Source organism: Zonotrichia albicollis, chromosome 8 (assembly GCF_047830755.1).
Source record: "Zonotrichia albicollis isolate bZonAlb1 chromosome 8, bZonAlb1.hap1, whole genome shotgun sequence".
NCBI classification, from domain to species: Eukaryota; Metazoa; Chordata; class Aves; order Passeriformes; family Passerellidae; genus Zonotrichia; species Zonotrichia albicollis.
The window spans coordinates 12,253,899-12,276,929 of NC_133826.1; the positions used below are offsets into that span (position 1 = coordinate 12,253,899).

At 40.2% G+C, this 23,031-nt stretch overlaps 2 protein-coding genes across 23 annotated transcripts in view; one reads left to right on the forward strand and one right to left on the reverse strand.

Moving 5' to 3' along the window:
- The first annotated feature begins 236 nt into the window (after positions 1–236).
- On the forward strand, positions 237–22,909 carry NEXN (nexilin F-actin binding protein). Of its 16 annotated transcripts, none has more exons than XM_074545973.1 (14): positions 237–300; positions 7,329–7,410; positions 8,465–8,656; positions 8,801–8,882; positions 8,969–9,117; positions 10,422–10,463; positions 11,628–11,822; positions 11,902–12,075; positions 14,347–14,532; positions 18,408–18,608; positions 19,906–20,127; positions 21,202–21,387; positions 21,958–22,315; positions 22,418–22,909. In XM_074545973.1, the coding sequence occupies exons 2-14, from the start codon at positions 7,384–7,386 to the stop codon at positions 22,429–22,431; spliced, it is 2,028 nt and encodes a 675-aa protein (XP_074402074.1). In that variant the 5' UTR covers positions 237–300; positions 7,329–7,383; the 3' UTR covers positions 22,432–22,909. The 16 variants fall into 16 exon arrangements, with proteins under 16 accessions (XP_074402074.1, XP_074402081.1, XP_074402076.1 ...); XM_074545966.1 differs by lacking the exon at positions 237–300 and adding an exon at positions 658–859 and having other exon boundaries at positions 7,333–7,410; XM_074545967.1 differs by lacking the exon at positions 237–300 and adding an exon at positions 659–859 and having other exon boundaries at positions 7,333–7,410; positions 18,411–18,608.
- FUBP1 (far upstream element binding protein 1) overlaps positions 13,464–23,031 on the reverse strand; it is a 31,668-nt gene continuing 22,100 nt past the window's right edge. For all 7 annotated transcript variants that reach the window (XR_012581293.1, XR_012581296.1, XM_074545985.1 and 4 more), the window contains one exon: positions 13,464–13,817. Coding sequence is in view for 5 of the 7 variants with exons in the window: in XM_074545985.1 (XP_074402086.1) it covers positions 13,800–13,817 (18 nt within the window). In the remaining 2 variants the exon portion in view is untranslated. The remainder of the gene's footprint in view (positions 13,818–23,031) is intronic.

Genomic DNA, 23,031 nt, shown 5'->3' on the forward strand with positions numbered 1-23,031 from the left:
AGTCATCTTCAAGCAGGAAAAGGAATGTGTTCAGATGTAATAAAATCACGTTTCTGCCGCTGCTTTGTAAAGTTCCCAGCGACAGGCGCTGCTTTGAGCCACCGCGCTCTGCCTCTCGCAGTCTGGCACTAGGGAGATTCCTCCCCGCTCCATCAGCGGACTGTCACATTACTATTATTAGTTGGTCGCTCTCCATGTGCCATTAACCGACCCGGCTCCGGACCGCCGTAGGTATAAAACCCCGCGGGCCGGCAGAGCCGGGGCAGCGGAGCGCTCCCTGCGTGCGGGGCCGGGGTTGCGGTGAGTGGGGCTGACCCGGGGCTGCCGGGCAAGCGCAGCCCCGCCGGTACCGGGCCGGGGGAAGCCGCGGTGCTCGGGACCAGCGCGGGCAGGGCGAAAGCGGGCGGCGCGTCCTGGTGGGGGCGGTGAGTCCCGGTGTGCCCGCGGAGCCCCCGCGGCCGCTCGCCCGCTGCCCTGCGGCAGGGCCGGCACGGCCAGGGACGCGCAGCTGAGCCTCGCCGTCTCGGTTATTTATAGCTCGCTGCTGCTTCCAGCCCAAAATTAGCCTGTTGGCCGGGCTGCTGCCTGCGGGAGGGGTGCTGGCTGGCTGGCTGCGCCCCCCGCGCGGCCAGCGAGGGGCCGGGCACGGCGCGCCGAGCCGCAGGGGCCGGGGACGAGCCGGGCCGGGCCGGGCCAGCTGCCGCGGCGCGGGGCTCGCCTGGAATGCGGGCGCCGGGCGCGCGTCGCGACTTTTATGGAAAGTTGCAGCGGCGGAGCGGCGGCCGCAGCCAAGGGGCGCTCGGCAGCGCAGCCCGCCCGCCGCCGGAGCGCCCCGAGCCGCAGCGCGGGCAGCGCACAGGTAAGAGCGGCTCCGCCGCCGCGGGGCACAGCGCGGCCCGGCCCCCCCGCCCCGCTCCCTTCCCCGCCGCCCCTCAGCCGGCCCCGCTGCCCCGGCTTGCGGCGGGTCTGGGGCTGGAGCTGGGGCTGCCCGCTGCGCTCCTCGGCCGGAGCCGCGGCGGGAGCGCCGTCTCCTTTCGCCGCCGAGACCGCTTCGCTCCGCCGGCCGCCGATCCCAGCACTGTCCGCAGGGCTGTGGGGCAGCCGCCCGTTCGCACCGCGGCAGCGGCGGGAGGGCCCGGGCCGGGCAGCGCCGGGGGCTGTGCGGCCGCAGCCGTGAGGGAGCGGGGCCTGAGGGCGCGGGCCGGGCGGGCGCGGCCGCAGCGGTTTAACCGAAGGCGCCGCCGTGCGCGGGGCTCTGCCCGCCCGGCCCCGTGAGGCGGCCCGGGGGACGCGGAGCCCGGGAGGGCCGTCCCGCCCTGCCGTGAGGGACCCGCGGTGAGTGATGTGCGGTTCATTAAAGTTAGCTGAAAATCCCCGAAATCCCCGATTTTCGGAAGCCGCGTGTCTCTAGGCGCGGAGTTCAGTTTTGTTGGTGTGGTATCAGCAGCGAGGGCGTACTGGATGCGTCCATTGGTTCTGCTTCGCTCTGGAGTGATGGCTGTAAAACAGAGGGGCTTGGAAGAAATATTTGGCTTCTGTGACAGGTTGCAAATTAGTTATTATCACGTTTGTTTTAGGTAAATAAGGGCTTCTTTTAAGCTGACAAGTATTGAAAAAAGCATATTTAATTTCAAGCATGTTAGAATTTCAAGAGTTAATCAGCAAATACTTGCATGGTAGCAAACACTGTACTCTTAACCTTAGATCTCAGGTCCTAAGAGACATTAGCTCTCCTAGAAAATTGTCCAAGTAAACGAAATTATGAATTATAATTAGTTCTGTAGGAGGGCCAACTGTATCATTAAGGAGCATGCAGAAGTATGACAACATGACTGGTCTATGCAGAAAGCACAGCCTGGTGAAATACAAGAGCTGGGTAGATGGCTTAAGACATTAGTAAGGAATACTTTGACTGTGTTTGGAATGTATTAGATGAGTAGTTTTCTCAGTGAACGAAGCCAGGCAAGCATTCATGCTGTTATCCAGATTTTAAACTCCTGTAAGGAGAACCAGTGCCGTGGTCAGGCTGGCTGAGGGGAGGCACTGGGAGAGCGGTGCAGGAGGCGATGGAAGCCACCCTTGCTGTGCACTGAGGGCAGCTGTGCCAGCTCAGGTGAGGGTGCTACACACGATGCAGCTCTTTACAGGCATCAGCACCACCAGCAGCGGGGTAGGGCTGCTCCAGGGGAAGCAGCAGTGTGTCTCTAGGATGCCCTGGAGGCCTCTCCTTTGGGCAGAGGCAGAGCTCAGGCCACGGCCACTGTGGGTGACCAGCCCTGCTTCAGTCTGAGCTGGCCAAGGGCGTTTCTGACGAGAGGCAGAAAGGCTGTGTCCTGTCAGCAGGGAAGATACAGATTGCAATAGCACCTCGTGGTCAGCATTTGTGTTTCCTTGATCTCTGAAGTCCTGTCATTGAAGTCAACAGAGCACTTGGTTCATCTTCAGCTGCTGGACACAGCGGGGAATGGAGGAACTCTGGGGTGGGGCAAAATATCCTGGTTTATCTCGTGGGCTCCTCAGTTCACAATTTACTGCCACTTCCATTAGGATCAGTAGATACCATGGAACATGAAATCATGGGCCAGGAGATCCCAGCAGTGCTTCCCCACTACCAGAGCAGTCTCTGAACCCCCATTATGTTTGCTCTGGAGCCTGTGTACCCCAAAACAGCAGAAGAGAGTAAGGAATCAGCAGACCTTTTGTGCAGAGAAGGGTGATCACATTTTTTAACAGTTGGGCTGATTGGCACTGCTGCTTTAGGAGTGTTTACAGCTGTATAAAACATAGGCATCCTTTATAATATGCATGTTTTTATAAATAACACCCTATCTGCAAGGAATATTCTACAACAAAATAAGACTCTCAATAGATACTGAAGTGTGATAAATTCAAAGATTGAGGAAAAGATTGTAAAATTAACTGGGCCACTTGTTGGTAAGCATTCTGGTCTTTAATTATGAAGGCTTAATGAAGTAAATACAAGTGAGTGGAAGTAGTTTTGCATTTTGCATTTATACAAAATGAGAAGTTTAGACAGCTGGTATTAATTGTCATAACTCACTGGCTGCAGTGGAGCTGATGGTTGATGCCAGCTCAGGATGTTCCCCTGTGCATGATAATTTTAGTATCTACTTCAGTATCTGTAATTTGGTACAACAACTGGTAGTGTCATTCCAGAGCAGTTACAGGCAGGACATAAATGATGGCCATTTCCCCTCCTCTGTCCAGTTCTGTTTAATATTTTATTAAATGTTCCAGTGCTGGGCACTGTGTTTGCCTCTGCTTGGTGCTTTGGCTGCAAGCAGTGAGTTTCCAACTCTCACAGTTTGGTTTTCTTATATAATGGAGACTTCCCTGCAAGTAGATCACAAAGAGGGGACAGATGGTAAACGTAGCTGAGACCGTGCCATGAAGAGCTTATTTATAACCCACAGTACCCAGGAGGGGAGCAGGGGCCCTTTGAAAGGAGAAATCACAGAGGAACTGGACCTTTTTTTCAAGTCCTGACTTCATACTCCTATTGTAAAGAGTGCTGTTTGGTTCAGGGAAATGATGGTATTTTTTGTGTCTCTGAAGATGCTTATCAAGCCCCTGAAAAACAAGATTTTTTAAAAAAGAAAGCAAATTTTATTATTTATAGGAAGGTTTTTGATTTTTTAATCTGGTTAAAGCTGTACAACTTTTTTTTTCTTATCACTTGAGGACTATGACCTGCTTTCAGAAATGGAAATTAATTAAATTTAAGGAGATAGATTTTGGGACTTGTAAGCCATCAAACTTCTGTGTCCCCTTAATGGTTTTCTTTTTTGACTTTTCTTCCCCAAAGATTTTAGGGAGGCTGCATGAAAAGTTGAAAAAGAGCTGTGATCATAACAGGTCAAGGCATATCTGAGCTGATTGCTTGTCCATTTACAGTGAATGAGTAAGATGTTTGAGAGCAGTAATTTATATTTTACAGAACATTTCTGATCTGTTCCTGATTTCCTATGTATTATTGCTTTTGTGTGAAATTTTCACTTGAACTTAGAGCTCCCTCTCTGCATAACAGCCAGTCAAATTAAGTGGCATTTTCTCTTTTTTCCAGTTCCAGAGTTAGGACCACCACTGGGTGCAGGTTAAATTTTTCTTGAGGAGAGGACCCTTCAAAGGGACCCTGCAGTTCGGTATTTTCAGTATAAATAAAGCTCCTAACACTTGATAACTTTATCAAAGATATGTCATTTAATTGTGGGAAAGATAAAATGTGGAGAGAAGAAAAAATTACACTATTTTCAGGTGAATGCTGGAGAGATGAGTTTGGGATGGCGAAGGGAAACAAGGTGAACTTGTTTTTTGATCACAGTTATGTTCAAAATTATCATCTGGGATTCTTTTTGAGTGGGAAGCTTCAATGAGGAGCTCTTACAGCTTCTGCTGGGGCATTTTTGTTGATCTTGGGAAAGAAAAGAAAATATGAGACTGAATATTAAGATTGGACAGCTTTGTAATAGGATGAACAGTTTCTGAAGTTAGGAACTAAACAAGCAGGCTCACATTGCCTCAAAAAGTAAGAATTGCTTTATTGGATGAAAATACAAAACAAGAATACATACATATCAATGGGTGATTTAATATAACTAGTTCATCTCAAAAGGAAATTAGTAGGTCAAGGTTTCTTGGGTTGGAAAATCTATTACTGCATTCTTCTGCAGGGCTGTTGGCAGACGAGGAAGGCACTGTCAGGACTTCCTGATGCAGCCACTTGGGTTTCCTCAGCACCAGTTCATGGACTGTGAGCCTCTCCTGAGGCTGAGGCAGATACAGAGGAGCTTCTCTCTGAGTGGTTGTTCCCAAAGCCGTGGTCACTGCCTCACAGACCCAATCCAAAACTCAAGAGTGCTTCTTTTTTTCTTCAATATTTTGATTGTCTTTATTGGAAATGACCCATCTGCCCTGAGGGGTGGCTGGGGCAGGGTCCAGCTGCTCATCCTGCTCAAGGTTTAATGGCCATGCAGAGGGCTGGGAGTGCACACATGGGTGCTATCGTGTTCAGCAGTGTGCTGGTGCTTTATACCAATATCTTTTAGCATCAGAGGTGGAGGTAGGATGACTTGCAGAGGCAAAATGCCTTAGAGCCAGCTGGCTAACCTTCAAACATATTAGAGTTAGTGATGCCAATGAACTGGAAAGTAGCCTAAAGTAAAAGCAGATATGGCAGTATTCCAAATGGCAGAAACATATCTGCCATCTTGGAGGCCCACAACTTGTTGGACTGGCACTATTTTGGAAGTTCAGACAGCAGGAATTTGCAAAGAAGATTTCTTCCAACTTCTTTTGCACTTCTAAGAAAAATTTCAGATTTGTTATCCCACTGTTGAGGTTCAGGTAATTGGAACTATCAGAAAGGTTCAAGACAAAGTCTTAACTCAGGAACATCTTCTTACAATTAATTGCACTAATAAACCAGACTTTGGAATAGTCATTTTTCAGATGACTTTAAGATGAAGCCCTATCCATGGGGTACATTGCTGTGGTCACAATTTGTGGTAACCTTACCTTGAGGTGAGATGGAATTTCTTGTGACAGATTATCTTTGAGTGTTCTCTGCTCCAGCCCCATGTCAAGGGTAACATGTGTCTGTGTCCCAGGTCACTTCAGTGCAGCATTGCACCAATTCATGACATTCCTTTGCTTTCTGATGGGTTCCTGCAGTCAAGCTTTGAGTCAGCTGCTGGATGTTTAGTACAAGGCTAAAGGCTGCCAGCCCCAAGTGGGGAAGGAGCCTTTAAATGAGCAGAGCAGCCAAAGAAGAGAACAGAGAACTTCCTCTAAGACCTGCTTAGAGAAATAAGGGAGTTAAAAGATTTGCTGTAGCTTTAAGGTTACACTGATCACAGTGGGGATTTTACTTACATGGATAGAAGTCAGCTAAGGCTTACAGAGCTGGGAAAATCCTGCACAGTGTACAAATGGATGGCAAAGCCTATGGAGACCCTGAGGCTGCAGAATGCTGATGCAGTTATCTCCCTTTCTACACTTCACACAATTCTAACTGAAATCTCAATAGGAACTGCTACTTAGTGATTATATGTTCATGAGTGAGAAACTGAAATGCCTTGGATTCCTATCAGTCTACAAGTGAAGGAGTGGGGTGAGGACGGTGTGACTTTCCCTACTAACTGGTTGAAAGGGAACACCAAAGTGCTCTCCAGAACATCCCCATTGAAGCCAAAATTGAAGAGTTTAGAACTTGTAAATCAGGACAAGTGTTGGTAGCTAAATGCTCTCCTTTCATATGTTGTGACTGCTTTCATTGGGAAAAACATCCCAAGATCTCTAAGAATCCCATTCCTTTTGTGTAGCTACAGCAGTGCCAGCGAGCACTGGTGATGTTGGTGTATTTTTGAAGAGGTTACATGAAAAGAACTCTTAATATTAATTCTTTTCAAAAGTACATAAATATTTCTATGTTTATAATCTGTTTGCAATTAACACTTAGAGAATTTGAAAAATAAGAGCTTAACTTTCCATATCATGAAAATCCCTGACTTCAGCTCCTCTAAACCACAAGTGAGAAATCCCTTCCAGTGCTAAGCTGCTTTTCCAGAATTTTTGCTTAAAATCTTTGAGCCCCTTATTTGCACCATATTTGGCACACTCAGTTTAGGCTTTCCTGGGACTCAGAGTATCAATACAATACAACAGTAGTAGCACTGGAGTCACATCATGATTTCCTTCCTCCCATGAGCTCTGATAGACCTGAAGCTGAAAAGAAGAGAAAAAGAAGAGAAAGTGCCTTTCTGTTAGCTTCCTAGTATACAGTGTACTTTAAAATTTCTAACAATTTTCTTCTGAAAAATGCTATGCAATTTCCGGAAGACAGCTAAATTATAGAAATGCTTTATCTGTACGTGGCTTACCTATCCCATTGCATAGCTTTCCCTGGGGAAGGGACAGCGGGACTCGGTACCGTGTGCCGGGCGCAGGCCGGGATGGCACAGGCGCTGCCCCGGCCCCTCTCCCCTCCCGAGCCCCGGGAGCCGCAGCTTGGCAGGAGCAGCGCGGGCAGCCCGAGCTTGGCTCCGAGTTTTGTTGTTTTTTAAAATGGAAATTAGAACCCAATATCTAGGACTATATAGAGGAGTTATGAGCATGAATAGTGAATCATAAGCTTGTTCTTTTAATTACTGTGGCATACTTAGAACCTATTCATGTCTGCAAAAGCCCCAGCGGACCAAGTGAAATTGTGATCCATCAGTTTCAGCCTATGCAAACTTATTTACAGGAAGATGGTTAAAGCATCATTTAAAAGGACAAGAAAGGAATGTAACTACAACTGTTTCTTTTAGGTAGAAACTGAAAGCCATCTTAAACATACCAGGTGCAGAGCACAATACAGTAACCATGAATGACATTGCACAGAAAACTGAGGTATGTACCCATTTTAAAGTAATCAAGGCAATGTAATAATTTACAACTGATGCTTGCAGGAGTAATAATTACAAATAATTGTAAAAGATAATTATACTGGAAATCTGCTGGTATTTTTAGACAATGAAAGGGGTTTTGTTAAGTAGCTTAAGATTTGATGGAATCTGTGAATTATGTTCTTATTAGAAAAACATGGAGGAGGAGGGTGAAATACGGAAAAGGTTTAAATGTTGGTGGGGAAATTCTGGGCAACATTTACATCTGATGCTAAAATGTAATTATACTAGGCTACTTCAAGTATTTCCTCTGCTACATAGACTTACTGAGTAGCAGGAACAAAATCTTCTGGTGTAGCTGGGAAAATATGAAACAAAGCATGTTTTTAGCCAGTTTTCTTAGTATTACTTTATTGAGAACATTCCTGTTGTCATCACTGTAAAAAGACAAAACTTCACAGTAGCTCTGAAAGTGGGAACCTTTGGTGTTTGGACACCCACAGAGTAACCATTGGCAAAGAAGTTTCATTTGCTGTATCACCATCAGAGCCCTGGTGGTCCAGTGATCTTTGCACTTTGTAACATAAAATCCCCGGGCTCCTGTTTTTTTCTAGATATCTAAAAAGTAAGCATATTGCAAGTTTTAAATTAAGAACTACTACTGTTTATTTCAAGACTCTAGATGGCTGTTGAAGTGTTGCAGAAGAACTCTATATGTATTGTATTATGTATCTATGTCTTTTTATCCCTTTTAAATGTTAGGGGCAGAGAGTCTCTTTGGTGACTGCTTAAGATTGAAAGCAACAATAAAAATCTGTATCTAATTTAATAGTTCAATATAATGCTGAATGTTGTTTTGGATATTTTACAATTTATGACTATTTATGAGCAAATATAATGATGCTTAACTGATGATGGCTCATGGCACCAAGTTCATAATCTCAATTGCACTTCTGTTTTGTTCTTACATTCTTTCTAATCCAATCTATCAGAAATATTCTGTCCATCTGTTTCACCTTTCTTTTTCTTATCTTCATTTCTTCTATATCTTCACCAAGATTCTGCTTTCTTCATCTAAACCCGTCCAAAAGTCCTATGTGCCCAAGCTTCACAAGGGTGATGTAAAGGATAAATTTGAAGCAATGCAGAAAGCAAGGGAAGAAAGAAATCAAAGGAGATCTAGAGATGAAAAGCAAAGAAGAAAAGAACAATATGTTAGAGAGAGAGAATGGAACAGGAGAAAGCAGGAGGTTATTTTCTTTGCTAATACTTTGTGTTATAATATTTAATATTATATCTGAAAATCTATATAAATTCACATTATTTGAACACAATAATACTGGGATTTCATTTAAGTTATAAAGACATTTTACTTTCTGTGCTTCATCAACTAGATGAAAGAACTGCTTGGATCTGATGAAGATGATGAGACCAAACTATCTAAAACAGAAAAGGGTTATGTTCCAAAGCTCATAGGTAAGAGAGGCCTGACTTTAAAGGCCACAGAATTCCCTGGGTAGGTGTTAGATGGAACTGCTGAGCTGTGCATTTCATGTCCACAGGAACTGTTAAAGGCAAGTTTGCAGAAATGGAGAAGCAAAGGCAAGAAGAAGAAAGAAAAAGAACGGAAGAAGAAAGAAAGCGCAGAATTGAACAAGATATGATTGAGAAAAGAAAAATTCAAAGAGAATTGGCAAAAAAGGCACAGGAGGTATGTTTATCTGATCACAACAGTTAGGATGTAATTGTAAGCAACAAACACTAAAAATGTTTTGTATTGATCAGAAAGATTGATCTTAAGATTTCTCATAGTAGAGATTTACGTGGGAGATGCTCAGTGGGGTGGAAGTGAGATATTATGTTCAGTCTTCATTTCTTTACAGTAACAATTTTCTTGTAAGCTCCAAAGTTGAGTTGCAGATGAAACTGCACAGGCATAAACCTGTTAGAAACCATGCACATATTTTGGTGTCATATGCATATAAGTTTACTAAACTAATATGAAAATGTTTCTTGTATTTTATAAACTCTTACTTTAGACAACCTTTCCCTGTAAGTTAGTGGATAGAGCTCAGTCATACATGAACTAAGGCAAGCAAGAAGTAGTAAGAAAACGCCAGTGGCAGGTAAAAATGAGACAACACTAATGCAGTAAAAATAATAAATCATGAAGATCCAGGTCATGTTTTATTCCTTTGCCATTTTGCGAATCATCATTGCATAAATATATAACATATGAACAGACTCCAACTTTTATTGATGCCAATAAAGCAAATTCTGTCTTTTGTAGGTTATCAAACTTAATCCCTTTTGCAAGTTTTCTTCAGTGCTGCAAATACTGCAGTGAGAGTAAGCATTTAAATTACAGACTAAAAACATATGCAAATTTCTGTTTAACCAAACGATAGTAGTACTTCATTTAGGTTTGAATTTGTTGTAAGAAATGAAAAGCAGTGCTATAGGAGAAGTCAGTTTTTGGACAGTCTTTTCTACTAGAACTTCTAACATGGTTAAAATTGTACATTTAATTGGCATTGTATCTAGCATATATTTAATGTACCCTGCAAGGCAGAAGTACTTACATGTAGAATTTTAAAAAGTGTGTCAGTTTTAGGCCATAGCATAGGAAGCAAACACAGCATTAGGCTTTCTTCAGGAGCTGAGGGGAAGACTATGTCATGTGAATCAGAAATAATCAATGACTTTGCTTTAGGGGTTTTTTGAATTTTTTTTTTTTGAAAAAAATGAAGAATGGACATCTCAAGTACTGTTCTTGGTTCAGCAGTGTTGAGAATGCTTTAGCAGACTTTGTGTGGGATGTTTTATGTCTTGTTGCCTCTTCCTCGACAAGCTGACCTACCTGAAGTATTCCAGCAGAGCCTCGCTCCTTACCACCTCTGTGAATTTATGTGCTACATACATATCACTGATACAAAAAGAATTTCCAGTTCTATGTTTGCAACTCTAAGGCAAAGAGCCAAATTAATGTAATCATATGAAATTCTCATTTAATAGATTGATGACTTTAACAATACGGGAACTGAATCAGCAGCTGAGGTAATCAGATTTTTTTAAAGAAATGTTCACCTACATTTTTATTCACTTTGTTTTATTATTGTAATTTGGGTTGGGAAAACTTAGAAAACAGCAGAGAAATATCTAATTAAAGTTCAACCAAGGAGTTAACAAAATTTTAATGTATATGGAACTATCTCTATACTTGAAATCAATATAGTGAAGTCTGAAACAGAGCCTGCACTATGAATATTTTGTGGCTAATTAAGAACATCTAAAATGTAAATATTCAAAGCCACCAGAATTATTTTATATATATTAGGAATTCTTTTCCTAATATATATATATATATATATATATATATATATATATATATATATATTAGGGATTCTTTTAAGTCCTCTGGCTTTGCAAAGAATTATCTTAAAAGCTCTTTGCCTTAAACTTGAAATTAAAGGGGGATTCTGACAATATGCAGATGTTTGAACACCTCACTCAGTTAACTTTGTTATTTTTTTTACTAATATACCATATGGGTTTTGATTTATCTTGCAAATAAATGTTTCATTTCAGAAACTGGGCCCAAAGGTCCTATTGTCTTTCACTAACACAAGAAAATCACACTCCTACTACAGTTTTGGAAAGAAAAAACTAAACCTGCAAATTCATCAGTTTTAACTTATTTGGCAGGAGGGAAAAATATGGGTAAATTATATTTTGGCAAATAAATTGTAAATAGAGAGTTGAAGCAGCAACATCCTTCAAGAAACAATTACTGTACCTGACAAATTACATATTAGAAATTACAAATTACATATTTCTGTGTTGAGCTATTAGCTTATTCCAGCTGCAGTTTATTATCATTTACATAATAAATATAAAACTGGAAGTAGAGTGTGGTTACAATTCTCGTACATTCAAAATTACACCTGTTCTTTCCCAAACCTTGAGTTTTTATGGCAAACAGTTAATGAAAATCCATAAAGGAATTAAGGAGTTTGCCATTATGTTTAAAATATAATTCAGTTCTTGATACTCTTCAGATATTAGAAGAAAACTAGTGACTTTATTCTTGTGGGCAATATTCAATACAAGTAAATCTTTTGGAAGCTTTGGTGCACACATGTTAAACAGCAGGTTCATTAAGAACTGAGGCCACCTACAAGTCAAGTGCCATGAAAATGTAATAAATATCTTTTTGGACAGGAAGGGGATGAATCACTGCTAGTTACAGTAGTGCCTGTAAAAAGCACCAGGACATCTGGGAAGATGAAAATAAACTCTGAGAACACAGGAAAAGAGAGAGCAGAACAAGGAAAGATACAGGATGAAGAAATGGCGCTAAAAGATGAGAAACAAAACCAACTCCTTAAGGAACCCAAGTGCCTTTCATTAGTCCAGGTAAAGCAGTGATCCAAAAATAGCTATATAATAGATATTTACTGGCTTAAGATACAACTGTTTCATTTTTCTTACCCAGGGTGAAAATGAAAACAGTGAAACTCAAGATCCTCTGTCTCCTGGTAAGCTGAAAGTGACATTTGAAGAGCTGGAAAGACAAAGACAGGAGAACCAAAGGCGGCAAGCAGAGGAAGAAGCGAGGCAGCGTTTGGAGGAGGAAAAACGTGCCTTTGAAGCAGCCAGGCAGAGAATGGTAAGCACACGTTCTGTTCATGCTGGTACACAATCTGCACATTCTTTCCTGTATGTGATTCTTCTCTTTTCTTCTTCCTTATCTCTATTTCAAGCTGTTAAGAGTCTGGAAATGAGTTTTTGAAAGACATTTTTGACCTTTGCTCTAACTCAGTAACCACACTGGCATAATGTTTTTGACATTCTTTTAGTGAACCAAAAAATAACAGTGTTTTGATTTTGCCAGCAACTCAGTAGATTTTTTATCTACACTTTGTAGTATCTTAAGCTGTAAGCCTTCAAGAAGATGAGTGGTTGTCTGTTTTCTCTGAAGTAGTGCTGCAGATGGCTCAGTAATTGGTTTTTGATGTAAACATTCCCTAGTAACAGAATGCTGTTTCTTATCCTCATATTTATTTGTAAATGTGATAGAAATATACATCAATTACAACTCTCCTCTTATGAAGAAAGGAAAAAAAAAAGACAGCTCAGCTCTTTTTTATGTACTAACATAAACAACAACAAACTATAAATTACTAGAGGGAGTCCCCCAGATTGTCAGAAATGCAGCCCACAGAACCTGTTTTGTATTACATGGAAAACTGCCTCCATATGTGTTCTTTATCATAAGTCAGAGCTAGATCAGCTATAAACAGAGCTCACTGTAGTTTGCTCTTGGATACTGAAGGAATCATACACTTAGTATTAACCTAAGCTAACCAGATAGTTTAGCTTAGCTTATTTTTCCATACCCCATTTCCCCTGTATAGTCATGATCACTATGACTTTCTTAATTCGCATATAAAATTCACATACAAACAAGATTAACAAGAAATGAGATTTTAATCTTCCATAAAATCTTGGAAAATATTGTTTATAGGAAATTTGCTAGCTTTAACAGAGAATAATTATGCATGGACAGTTTTGGAAAACAGCTCTAGATCACTACTTCGATTATATTTCCAAAACATTCAGGACATTTATATTCTACAGAAACAAAATTAAACAAAATCAACAACACAGAACTTCTAGAAAGCAGAAACACACAAATTTCCAACTGGTCCATATTGAGAGAGTTCTAGGTTTAGGCAGATACCCAAACTGTGGTTTACTTTTTCATCTCCACCTCCAATAAACTGCTGCTGTTTCACACCAATAACCTTGCCCTTATGTCAATAATGGACATTTTTTTTTTTGTTTGGGGCAAGGGATTCTAGTGAAGGAGAAGAGTGAAGAAACTGAAGTAGAGTGAACTCCATGAAGTCACTTAGGTGTTCTAACTGAAGATTAGTTCACATCTCCCTTCCTTATGCTTATGCATTTATTTATCAAGTAATATGAATTAATTTACAAATTCTCTACATCAAAAGAATTTTTTTTAACATGAAGCTGTACCTACTGACCAGTGGCTGCCAAATTTTGAAGTAAACATTTTTCTTAAGAATTCAGCAGTTAATTTCCTTAAATTCTCTTTTTTTTTTTCCTTACAAATTTCAAATAAAGATTTCTCTAATTCCCTTAATGGGCTATCCCACATACCAGTCCCAGGGCTGCTCAGAGTCTAGAGATCTGGATTATCAGTACTCTGACAGCTCCCAGTCACTCCCTCCATGAACAGATGAAGTGCTCTGGGATGTCCTCTGAAAGGGGCTCGTGATTGCAGCTTGCAAAGGCTTCTCTCAGCACGCAAGAGTTCACTGGAGAGCAGCTACAGCGAGGAGATCAGAGTATCTCAATTCCTCTTCTTCAGTGATGATTAAATGTCTAAAAAGAAAAGAAACAAAAATCTCAGTCTGGAATAACAGCAAAATGCTAACTGATTCAGATTTGCTATAAGACTGTACAGCATTTCTTTAAGTGGTGCACTGATGAAAGCAATTTCTATACAAACAAAAAGACTTGATGATATAAACATCTAAGAAAATGATGTAAATAAAGAGAATAGAGAGTGATTTACAGTAAATGATCCAACAATGAGACCATAAAGTATGTACTTAACTGTTCAGCCTCTTCCTGGTAACACACTGTTCTTTGAATTACACACTCAGCACAGTTTTAAAATTTATAAAAGCTATGTGTAGGATACTGAAAATTTCTTTTCTTGCTCCCCTGGCTAGAACAAAGATTTAAATGATGCTCACAGGAACCTAAGTCTTGATGGGTTTTTTTCCCCCAAAGAGAAAACAGTACTTAGAAAAGATCAGAAAGGAATGGAGTATTTATTTGCAATAAAGAATAGTTTTTCTTGTTTAGATAAGTGCTTTCTACGTTTCCCTCTCCCTATTCTCTTAAGATAAATGAAGGTGGTGATGAAGAATCTGAAAATGCTGTTAAAGAATTCCGCCCTGGTAAACTCAGACTCAGTTTTGAGGAGATAGAAAGACAGAGGAGAGAAGAGGAAAAGAGGAAAGCAGAAGAGGATGCACGACGACGCATAGAAGAGGAGAAAAGAGCATTTGCTGAAGCAAGGAAGAATATGGTATGGTATTTTGGTTTAGCACAGAATTTAATTTTTACCTAAATCCCAGTCTGGAAAGAAACTCTGGGAAAAACTTTTAAATAAAGTCAGGAATACATGCTTCAACTCCTTTATTAATTAGTTCACCTTACTATTTATTAGAAGGTAATGGGGTAAACTAGTCAGATTCATTTACCAAAAGTCATCAGAGAACAATCCCTCCTCACAGCCAGCCCAGAGAGGATTTCAGGTAATTTAGTCCAAAGCAGGTATCATATCCAGTGGGTATTATTACACTAGATGCAACATACTTGGGAAGCAAAATGTTTCCACAAGGAGGGTTAATTGTTTAGGGATTTTTTTGGGAAGAGCAATTTCTTTTACAGCTCCAAGTTTATTCCCCTACCCCTACAGGGTGTCCATTCTTACTACTAAAAGCACTACTAATTAATGACATAGTAGAAAAATGCTCACTGCAAGTATGTATCTTGCAGTCATCTGTGGCTCTTCAGGGAGAAAAAATGAAAAGGTTGAGCTCTGCTACTTGATGTTTTTAATGCTTGTTCAGGGAAAAACAAAAAATAACTTGTGGTGTTTACCATTAGAACACTTTGCAATACTATCTTCCCCTGACAAACACAGATTTCTGTCATATGCAAGGACTTTGAAAATTTGAGTTAGGATTAAACTGGAGAGAAATTTTCAGGGGGTTAGGACTGACATTCTCTACCTGAAAGCACAGGAAGATGCCTGATTTCAGAGGTTGGCAACTACTATTTATATTTAAAAAAATAAAAAAAAAAGTGGCCACAGAGCTTTTAACTGTGGTCTTCATACTTAGTGCAACCACTTCAAGATTCAGCAGGCTTTTGGATATAAGCCAGTTACTTATTGGTGGATATCAGGAAATACAGCATTAAATTACAAAAGTATAAAGTGGAATGAAGTAGTGTTTGTTTGAAAAGCGAGGGCAGGACCTGCCAGTCTAGAACTGTGGAATAACCCAGGCATCTGGTAGCACCTTCCTACATCCTCTGTGGCTGAACTGGGGAAGGCCAACTGTGTGCCCAGTAACATTTTCTTGATCACTCAAAGCAATACTTGGGAGAGAAATGAAAACTTTGTATGAGTACTGATCCTGCCAGCAGGGCTCCCTCTGCCTGGAAATTGGGCCAAAGATTTGTGCTGAAAGACTCCCTAGAGAAGCTACAATGTGAATTTATATGTGATGTGTACTGAACAATAGTGTCTGTCTGTATCTCCAAAGACAGAAAACAAAAGCTAAAGCCACTTAAAAACACCCTCAATCCAACAAAAGAATGCTATGGAGACTTTTTATGAAAAGGCAGTAGAGAACTAAAGGAAGCCCAGAAAGTATGTGCTGCTTCTGTTTTTTCCTGCTTTCTTGAGAAACTCTTTTTTTTGGCCTCGGTGTAGCGGGAACCTAAACTCAAGTGTCCAGGCAAGAAAAACCTCACTGATAAACAGGGTGTAATCCATCATACCAGCACAGTGGCTGGGACTGCTCTACTTGCAGTCAAAGTGGTCTGTAACTAAAAAAAACCTGAAATATATTTTTAGCATTTATGCACTTGAAAGTTCTCTGTTAAGTAGCATCCTGAATATGAATACTACATTTTCTACTATTAACAGAATACAATAATCTGTTTTCCTTATTTCCCACTGCTACAGAATGTAGCAGCAGTGAAGATTGTCCTAAAATGTTTAAAAATATAATAGTCCTCCCTTTCATAGGCAGTAAAAATGAACATTAAATTGTTATTCCAGGAACTTTTTAATGTTCATTCATTTTAATTTCATTTTGGAAGTGGTAGAAATGGTAGTTTTGTGGCTGGAAAACACAAATGCCACCTCCTTTTGGATCTCCCTATTTCACATTTCCCTGTGCTATTTCCAGGCTCCCCAGCATCAGTGTGATCACTTCTACACTGCAGTCTTTCACCCCCATCAATCTTTTTCTGGTAGAGACCGCAAAAAAACCCCTGCCTTAGCACAAAACCCCCAAAACAAAACAAAAAAACCTTTTCCTGTTGACTACGCTACAAACCATGATTGTTACAGGAAATTTTCTCACTACCAACCATTTCCACTTTGCAGAAAAAAAAAATATGGCCTAATTTCACAAAATATGGCTAAAATGTTTACTGAACTAACCACAGAGGTTTTGTGTATGACATAGCTCAGCTAAATCTTTCTGGTTTTTAACCAGGGAGAAGGTGGCTGGCTTTTCATAACTTAGTTAGAAATACAGAGACAGCTGCTAGTGCATGCACAGATTTTGAACTCTTGAGGGCAAATTCTGAATTGATGCTTCTCATGGTCACTTAGGTTTGGTATCTTCTTGAAGTCATGAGCTTATGAACTAATGCACCACCAGCAAGAGAATTTCATGTTGCTTTGCTAATTTAGTTATGGGCAGCCTCTAAAAACAGTGGGGCATCATTTTCACTGTAGGGAGGAGTTCACAGCTTTGGTTTTTGACTTCACTTCTCTATAACATGATTTCAACAATTATGCTCATTACACAAAACAAATGAAGAATGGAAGGAATGGTGGTGCTGAAGTCCAGTTGTAAGCTTAGAGAGAAAAATCTGAGTAAAATCTGTAGAATTTAAGTGGGATTGGGCTAAAAATCTACTGAAAGAGCTGTGGCAAATAAAGAGATATGGGCAAAGTAGGTCAGGAGTGTGGTATGAACCAAGATAACACCAACAGCAGAGAAAGGTGTGGGTTACAGTGGCAGTAAGCAGCAATAAATATAAATAGTGCCAGAGGCTCTTACAGAAATGCCTATTCTCTGTCCCTTTATAGTCAGAGCACTTTCTCAAATGGAAATATTGCTCCTTTAATTATTGCTGTCATTTGACTGATTACTGCTGCTAGAAATGTCTACAACTTAGGGCATGTTGAGCTCTCCCATGTTTGCCACAAGGCTTTTCAAACCTGTGCTGATCAAGCAGTGCCAAAAGCCACATCACCCCCCAGTTCAGTACCTGACCAGTGCCTGACCTCACCTCACCTTTACCTGCAGAACGTTCCTGTTGAGACAATCTCTGTTAGTAAGCTGATATTGCTGCATGCACATATATTCTTATTCATAAACTTCCATTAAAATTTCTGTATAACTCACTGTCACTACTGGCTGCTTTTGTAGTGTTCAGATTCATATTTTAGTACTTCAACAAATTCAGTCTGATAAAATATTAGTTCTTGCACTTGCTGCTTTGGACATAATGAAAACTGCCTTTCCTAGGCACTATCTACAGATTAGTCTAAAAGATAGGCCAGCTGCTCCCAATGCCAACCAGGCCTAACCCTGCTCTGAAGCCATTCAGGGACAGGGAAAGGAGGAAACCCCTGCTAGTGGGTGTGTAAGTCAATGGACAAGCCACATAAACAATTTGTGCAAAAAGAAGAGCTGCTTCTGAATGTTCTGTTCCTTTATCCTTACTGGGAATACTAATACTGCTTTAGAACACAAATTCAGATTGCTTAAGAGAAACATTACAGATAAATGTACTTCAGTATTAAGAGCAATGACATTTAAACACAAACACTTTGTCTGAAGTAAACAAGAATGAATTGCTTTAGGTTCTAAAGGTGCATTTAGAGGACATCCTCCCCTACAGAGGGAAAATACTGCACTTAAAAAAACCACCTAATCTTCATTATAAAAGTTTAGTGCTGTAAGTAAAGTGAAATACCAACCCCCAAAGCACTCCCTCCCACAGCATCAGAGGAATGGCCACACTGGCACAGTGCCCCTGTCTGCTCTGGGGCAGATGTGACAAACAGTCACTTATCTTTATGTACCACAAGTGTCTGAACAATGCTGTGATTTCATCACAGACATAATTAATGCTCTGAATTTCCAGCAGGTGCTGGATGATGAATCACCAGAAATGTTTAAAACCTTTTCTCAAGAATCTCTCATACCTGGTAAACTGGAAATTAATTTTGAGGAGTTGCTGAAACAAAAAATGGAGGAGGAAAAGAGGCGCACAGAAGAAGAGCGTAGGCAAAAGTTGGAAATGGAAAGGCAAGAATTTAAACAGCTGAGACAAGAAATGGGACAGGTTTGTACATCAAACTATATGTTAAGTATGCTCTGAGTAAAAATAAAATTTATCACTTTGTTACTAAAAGTTTAAGACTGGAAAGAAAAATTCCTTTGAAAGAAGTTTTAAGTTAATGCATTCAATATGATGTGAAAGGAAAGAAAAATAGAAAATCTTCTTTGTAAAACATTTTATATAATGACTTTTTTGTCACTAATCTATCAGGAAAATGTGTTTATCCACTCCCACCTTGGAAGCAAGTACAGTTATGAATTTGTAGTTTGGTTTTGCAATAATTTCTGAATTTCTGGACGATTACTAAAATGATTAGATAATATTTATGATCTTGGGAGAATATCTAGTTCCCAAAAGACAATACAAAAACAGAAGTAAGAGAAAGGGCAATATTCTTGCTTTTCCTTAGAGAGACACTGTGCTACCTAATGAGAAAAATACAGTGGGCTTAATTTTTTTCTAATTGGTGTTTCAAGGGTTTGAAGACTGGCACAGTTGATTTTAAAAATCACACACAAAATCTGCTTTACATGCCAATGTTTAAAACATCACACTGATGAACTTTACACTTCAGTGTGGCTGTGGGTGGCAATTCTTTTATTGTTCCCTTTTGAATGTTAGAGCACAACATTAATTTATTGTTTTATTGTTTTTGTTGCAAAGCTTGAGCAAATAGTAAAGGCTCTAGCTTGTGATGTTCTCAACTAATCCTGGGGAAGCAGGGAGAGACAGGGACATCCAGCTAAAATGCATGTACATCTTTACAATCAGGGTCATAAGAGGAGGGAGAAAAAGATCAGTAATTACAGCTTCCCATGTGGTTTGACTGCAGGATCCACAACTGCCCTTTCTTTTCCAGCCACAACATCTTGAAACGTCATTTACTTTTTCACTGAATTAGGAAAAGATAAAAAAGGCAGTATTTTATTTTTAACAAAATAGCTGTATTTTAGAGGATTACTTCATATCATGTTACAAGCAAGTAGAGGTGAATTTTGGACTCCAGCTAAGTTTTTCGTATTGGTCTGTGTCTGGTTTTCTGAATCCAAGAATGGCAGTTTATTGACAGCAACCCTTGAACAAATGGGATATTCAAGCAAGGTATTTTAAAATCTGTATCTAGTTGAGATATTATACAAATGCATTCACCATGAGATAGCAAAGTAAAAAAAAATTACAGGGGAAATTTCAAATAACTAACAGAGCTGTAATGTATTGAATTATACCATCTGGAGGGAGAATAGGTAGTAAAAATAATGAGGGCATTTTCCATCTTACACATTCTGTCATTTCTGAACAGCTGGAAGAAGAGGCTGAAACTTTTGAGTTAAGCAAAGAATACGAAGAATTGATGAAGCTAAAAAGAAGTGGTTCTATCCAGGCAAAGAACTTAAAAAGCAAGTTTGAAAAAATAGGACAACTGTCTCAAGAAGAAATACAGAAGAAGATTGAAGAAGAGCGGGCAAAGAGAAGAGCCATGGATAAAGAAATCAGAGAAAGGGAAGCTGAAAAATTTCATGAGGTAAGTTGCATTCTGTGTATGTTAATGATCTACTTAACCAGCACACTAATGATCCAGCAGTGGAAAATGCTGCTGCTTTGATAAAATTTTGCTGTTTCCAAAATTATGTTTTCCCTTCTTTCCTGTTCCCTCCTTTGGATGCTTAAGGACATCACACCTCAGCATCCCTTAAAGAGACAGCACCAGTTTATTATCAGTGATTCAGTCAAGCAGAGTTCTGCTTTTCTGCTCAAAGCCCTACAACTCAGCATTTTAACCTGAAACCTGCCAGTCTGAGGGCTTAAAACATCATATCTGAGAATTACCTATTAATCATCACTTGAACTGCTTCTCCTTCTGAATTCTTAATTCATTCTCCACTACGTGAATAGAATAAAAAACTCAATTACCAATCCAGACAATAGCATTTGAAGATTAAGTCTCTGTGATGTACACTCACTCCTCAGGGTAGAGCAGAAGAGGGTTCCTATTCATCTGTATTTCAGACCAGAACCTTCAGTTTTTCAGAGGGGAAACCCCAAGAAATGGAGCTATCAGTGCCAAAGTGGGCTGGAATCCATATGCTCAGTGTGAGCTTTCGCGATGAAATGTAAAACCTTAACAGGACTAAGCCTGATCTGAACTTCATTCTGGCTCTTCTCCACAGGAGTCACTTCAGCATCAGCTCCAAGTCTGTCCTATTTGTGAGCTTTTAATTTAATGACTGACACTCATTGTTTTCATAAGGTCAACTGTTTCAGTGTTAAACCCAATCCAACATCATGGCAAAATAATCCAGTCACTGAGGATGTACAATTGCCAAGAAGTGCTCAACTTCTATATGAATAAAACTTCAGCAATATTTTTTTACATAGAATTTTTGAAATTACTTTTGCAAAAATCTTGTGCTATCCTTGGATGAACTATTACAAAACTCACCCTACACTCAAACAAACTTCTGAAAAAACCAGGTCTCTGTGTGGCTCTGCTAAGTTAAAAAAAACCTCTGGGAACACAATACTGGTTTTGCTATCATATATATGTCCAAGGCAATAAATAATAGTTAAGCCATGTTTTTAATTATTATTTCCCAAGGATGATGATGTAGATGTGACACCAGCCATGAAATCTGAGGCTCCATTTACTCACAAAGTGAACATGAAGGCTCGTTTTGAGCAAATGGCAAGAGCCAGAGAAGAAGAGGAGCAGAGGAGGATTGAGGAGCAGAAATTGCTACGCATGCAGTTTGAGCAAAAAGAAATCGATGCAGCATTACAAAAGGTATAAATTGCAAAATAATCTTCTCCACTTGTGTCATTTAACTTAGCTTCTAAATTACCACTGTAGGCAACACTACCAGATGCAAAAGGAAAGTTCTGCTTCTTTTAGCAGGTGCTAGGAATTGCTGAAATAATATAAAATTGCTTTTGGTGTTTGCACATACTCTCCATGGAATCAAAGAATGGTTTGGGTTGAAGGGGCCTTAAAATCATCTAGTTCTGACTCCCCTGATGTAGGCAGGGACACCTCCCATGAGATCAGGCTGTTTAAAGCTCCATCCAACCTGAACACTTGCAGAAGAGCGTGAGACACTGCTGACATCCTGTGTCAGAGTATGTGACATCCTGTGAATAGTCTGAAAATGGAATTGACATTCCTGCCTGTATTCTGCACCAACATTCCAGCCTCAGTAAAATGCATTTTACTGCCCGTGGCATGCCCAGATTGGGTGCATTGTAATGTATTGAGGACAGATGTGGAATTTCCTCTTCTCAGTAACTTGTAATGAAACGTGTGTCACTGTCAGTCATAGTGCTATTGCTACTTTAAATTCAACTTATTTTAAAACAGAAAAGGGAAGAGGAAGAAGAAGAAGAGGGAAGCATTATTAATGGTTCTACTTGTGAAGATGAGGATCAGGCTCGATCTGGAGCTCCCTGGTTCAAGAAGTCACTGAAAAACACATCAGTTGTTGATGGCGAGCCAGTGAGATTTACAGTTAAAATTACTGGAGAACCAAAACCTGAAGTTACATGGTGGTTTGAAGGGGAAATGTTGCAGGACTCTGAGGACTATCAATACATTGAAAGAGGAGAAACCTACTGCCTTTACTTGCCAGAAACCTTCCCAGAAGATGAAGGGGAATATATGTGTAAAGCAGTCAACAATAGAGGCTCAGCTGCTAGCACCTGTATTCTCACCATTGAAAGTAAGAGCTAGCATTTTAATTTGCTTATATCTCAGTCTTATTATCTGTCCTGTTATGAAAATCTAATTTCCTCTCTCTCTTAACCCTCTTTCTGTTTTCTAGCTGATGACTACTAATGCTCTACTTTAGCTGGAATCTTTCTTCCCCTCAACTTTCTTACTGCATCATCTCTTTCTCTGATGGGGCCAACTAAAGAAAGCAAGGATGTGCATTTATTTGTCATTCCTGCATCAGATAAGAATATACCCTTCAAATTGTGAGACTTCCCTACTCAATGCAAAAACTAGTATCAAAGGCTGAAACTAAAAGGAATCAATGTATGAAAGATCAACTGAAGGAAAAAGCTGAATTATCACAGTGCTCCAGCATTTGAAGACCAACTCTTGTGTAAGAGAATAAAGCTGAATACACGATCTGGAACTTGTGCAGTAGTGTAAATCTGTTGGTGTATCCTGCATGAGCACTGAATATTTAAGCTGTTTTACCTTATCCCAGAGGCACTGAACTGGCAAAGGAAATACTTCCTGATGATTTTCAAAAACCCAAGTGTACTATTTTTAAAGAATAAAAGATGACGTAAGTGCTCACCATTGATTGAAGCAGCATAACTTTTGTTTTAAAATGGGTTTACATTGAAAATGTTCTGCTCTGATTAACCTATGCAGCTGATAATCTCAAATAAAAACCATCTCCTTTAGGTTTATAGTAGTCTTCAA

Bases quoted from the DNA above. Each gene is read 5' to 3' on its own strand.
- NEXN (XM_074545966.1), top strand. From the start codon at position 755: ATGGAAAGTTGCAGCGGCGGAGCGGCGGCCGCAGCCAAGGGGCGCTCG. The intron at 10,464-11,627 runs GTAATCAGATTT...CTTTTTGGACAG, and splicing joins GAACTGAATCAGCAGCTGAG to GAAGGGGATGAATCACTGCT. The intron at 11,823-11,901 runs GTAAAGCAGTGA...TTTCTTACCCAG, and splicing joins AGTGCCTTTCATTAGTCCAG to GGTGAAAATGAAAACAGTGA.